The sequence below is a fragment of the Trichoplusia ni genome, chromosome 27, assembly GCF_003590095.1.
Source record: "Trichoplusia ni isolate ovarian cell line Hi5 chromosome 27, tn1, whole genome shotgun sequence".
NCBI classification, from domain to species: Eukaryota; Metazoa; Arthropoda; class Insecta; order Lepidoptera; family Noctuidae; genus Trichoplusia; species Trichoplusia ni.
The window spans coordinates 803,742-807,352 of record NC_039504.1 but is presented as its reverse complement, the minus strand read 5'-3'; the positions used below and the strand labels follow the sequence as shown (position 1 = coordinate 807,352).

General features: G+C 35.3%; 1 protein-coding gene across 1 annotated transcript; it reads right to left on the bottom strand.

The window, feature by feature from the left end:
- Window positions 1–339: 339 nt before the first annotated feature.
- LOC113505870 (circadian clock-controlled protein-like) lies at window positions 340–3,406 on the bottom strand. Its single transcript, XM_026888718.1, has 5 exons — window positions 3,064–3,406; window positions 2,347–2,566; window positions 1,845–1,975; window positions 1,075–1,230; window positions 340–546 (listed from the first exon to the last, which is right to left on the bottom strand). Exons 1-5 carry the CDS (start codon window positions 3,128–3,130, stop codon window positions 392–394), a joined length of 729 nt encoding a protein of 242 aa, XP_026744519.1. The 5' UTR covers window positions 3,131–3,406; the 3' UTR covers window positions 340–391.
- Window positions 3,407–3,611: the final 205 nt, after the last annotated feature.

Below are 3,611 nucleotides of genomic sequence, written 5' to 3'. Positions count from 1 at the left end.
TAAAATAAAATTATTTGCATATTTGATCGTCAATTCAAATTCGAAATAGAAATATAAATGAATGGCTTTTAGCTACGCAGCAGACTTGCTAAAAAAAATTACCAAGAGAAAATCGAAATCAGAGTGTTGGAGTGCACGCATGTTGGGAATTTTTCAATAATTCCTAAGCCTAGCGTGAAAACTCTTACTTTTAAAATGCCAGTATAGATTTTAATAATTATCCGTGAACAATAAAAGCCAAAAGTAAAAAAAAATACTTTTATTGAAATACGATACGAAAATTCATTTAACACAGTTCAATTCACAGAAAATTCTTTTAACAATAAAATTGCATACTTTTAAAGTGTGTTTGGAAAAAATAAAAAGGTAGAGAAAAAACAAAAACAGTGATTTAGTAAGGAAGTTCCAGTTCACTGGTTGGTACTTTAGTGGCAAAGTCTCCGATTGTACTGACGACTGTGTCAATAGCGTTGTTCATAATTCCCTTGCCAATAGTCATGACTAAGTCCTTCCAATTTTCTTCAAAGATGGCGTGAATCGCGTCAGCTGTAAAAAAAATATTTTTGAGACTGTAAGTAACTTTTTTTTAAATTTGGGTACTGCACCGGCGGGATTTTGCTTTCAAATTGAATACAAGAATAAACTCTTTACAATTTTTTTCCCTGCTTACCCTTGTTCACCGATCGATTTATATGTAGAGCTTATGACGTAGATAAATTGATAGATAAATAAATAATAAATAAATAAATGCGGACAACATCACATACATTGTTCTGAACCCAAAGTAAGTTGCTAGAGCACTTGTGTTATGGAATTCAGATACAACGAAGGTACCACAAACACCCAGCCCCGAGACAATGTAGAAATAAGAATTTTTACATTGACCCGACCGGGGATCGAACCCGGGACCTCAGAGCTAGCGACACCTTGAAACCGGTGCTTACGCCACTCGACCACGGAGGTCGTCACAGATATAAGTGTGATATAAGTGACGTCATCAATTTATGTTTACAGATAGCAGAAAACATAGGTATGCATTATTAATTAAACTAATAACGATATAAAAAATCTTACATTTCTCCTTGTCACCGTTGAACAGATTCTCGAAGATCAAAGAGGCCTTCTCTTTGAAATCGAAAGAGTAATCAGGTTTTCCGACCTGCCAGTGCTTTACTCCGTCTTGACCATCGACGTACTTGAGAGCAACCTTCAACGATATCAGGAGATTATCTGCAAAATAAGGTTTTAATTAAATACGGTAAGGTTTTTATTAGTACTTACTCATAAAGGTACAGAATAATAAAATTAATTGCATAATTGAGGGCCTATTGAAACTTCTTGGAGTAAAATTGCTCTGTTTTGAATGAGTGATAGTGTACGATGTAGAACGTCTCTTTCCCCACAACTAACTAAACATAACTACAACAGACCATATTTATTGGAAACTGGTCACTTAGATGTGCTGCTATTGGGAGCTCCCGATAATTTCAAGAGGGTCCAGCCCCCAAACGTTCGGGTCCATCCCGACGTTGGAAAAGTACCAACATGACTTTTTTAAAACGTATATACTATAATCTTGATTATTCTAAGACATCGGTGAAAAAAAAACAGTGAGGAAACTCGGATTCTAAATATTTTCTTAGGGTTCTAGGCCAAAAAATTGGGCTTGATAGCTGTATCGGTTGCTACGATGATACATTTGATAAGCGCCAACTTTTATTCTTTAACCCATTCGTACTTAAATTATGGTACTTGACTAGAGACGCTTGACCTTTTTTTTAATTGCTCATAATTAATAATTTAATGAATTGAAGTGCAAATAATAGTATATGGGGTTGGCTTACTTGTCTTCACGGTGAATGGTCCATGTCCTTCAATGGGCAATACTAATATTTTGCCTGATGCCGTGTATGTTCCTCGTACTTCGATCGGGCATTCAGCTTCAAGGAACAACATGTCGTTGGCAATGTTGCGCCTGTTGACAAAATAATATGAAATCTTCATTAATAAAATATACTTAAAATTTCCTCCTGCCTTTATATTATAATATCACCACACAAACAAGGATTTATTAAGCAAGTTGCAGCTTCCTCAATGTGGGATCAAACGGTACACGGTATTCATCAAGAATGATCTGGATGGGGTTGTATTGTTTAGTAGCAAAATTTCTATGGCCATCTTTCAGCTCTGTCTGCGCATCAGCTCATTATTTAAAATAGTATATTACTTGCCACTTGTTATATATATGCACGAAAAGTTTAAGATCCACCCGAAATTGGGAAGTTCCTCAAATGTTACTTGCAATTGATTTCAAAAAGCTAAAGGAATAATTAGAGCGTCACTTACTCCACTTTCTTAATTTTGCACTGGGCTGGTCCCGTCAAAGTCATATCTTCGAAAGTGATAGCTAATCCTCCTTCATTGTACACGACTTTGCTCAAATGGACTGGGTCTAGAGGAGGCATGCCCAGGTCGGATAGACCAGCTGCAACGTACGGGACAGCCTTTTGCGATGAGGCCAGTAGGCAGGCTTTGTCGTCCCATTTGCATTTGTCAATGAAAGGTACTGAAATAGACGAAAATAATACATTAGAATTTTTTTAATACATATTTCTCAACGAAATACGGGCCAGTAATTCGTTTATAAACAGTTACACATGTACATTCAAGAATGGTCAAAGTCTTTAAGTATTATTTTTGTAATGTTTATTTATATTTTTCTCAAAATTGTGTTGTGCTGCTGTTGTTTAAAACATTTTCAGCCACAACTAAGATTTCACCTAAGATACCATGAACAATTGAATTGCCTCTGCGAATTCAGACCAGGCTGGTTACTATACAATTTTGTGTTGCCTATTACTCACTGCAGTTGTGAAACCGTGACAGCACGCTACAGGGCGTAGAATACTGTCTTTTTCTCACAAGTGCAACAATATTACTTTAAGTTTATTTAGACCAAATAGTTGATCTCTAGAAAACTATATATCTCTAGGTAACTAGTAAGATCTGTTTTTGAAACAAAAAGGGCTCAAACAATAAAACCTTAAACTTAAAAAGCCTTACCTAAGCCGGCAATGGAAACTGTAGCTAGGTAGCAAACGCACAAGAGCAAACACTGTAACTTGAACATTTTATTTAAATTATTGAATTTAAAATAATTAATTGTTGTTCCTTCTATGGGATGTGGGATGAAACTGGTACTGATTTGACGAAACCGCGTGATATATATATTGCTCTGAAGGTCATCGGGGCGACCTATTTTTTGTATCAGGATTCTCACCTTGATGATACGTACAGTAAACTTTGATTAACATAATAATTATTTTTATTAAGTTCTGTACCTTTGGGATTGAGGCACATTTTATGTACATTTTTAACTAAGCCTACTGCTTTTTATTACTTACTAGTGCAAAGTTAACGACGAATTTATAATGTAACATGTCTTTAAATCAAATCAGTCGTCAAATATTGCTTATAATCTATTGATTTTTTTCTACAGGTAATTGGATGTTGTATGTAAAGAGTTAAAAAACGAATTTTCTATTTGAGGCTACCATGAGTTTGAGTCCAAAAAATCCCACTCTTCACTTTTCTTCTTCCCAAGTGCACAC

What these genes read in the sequence shown, in the direction of transcription:
- LOC113505870 (XM_026888718.1), bottom strand. Translation starts at nt 3,130, where the DNA reads ATGTTCAAGTTACAGTGTTTGCTCTTGTGCGTTTGCTACCTAGCTACA. An exon ending in AGTTTCCATTGCCGGCTTAG is followed by an intron (nt 2,567 to 3,063) that starts GTAAGGCTTTTT and finishes CGTCTATTTCAG; the next exon opens with TACCTTTCATTGACAAATGC. An exon ending in CAACGGTGACAAGGAGAAAT is followed by an intron (nt 547 to 1,074) that starts GTAAGATTTTTT and finishes TTTTTTTTACAG; the next exon opens with CTGACGCGATTCACGCCATC.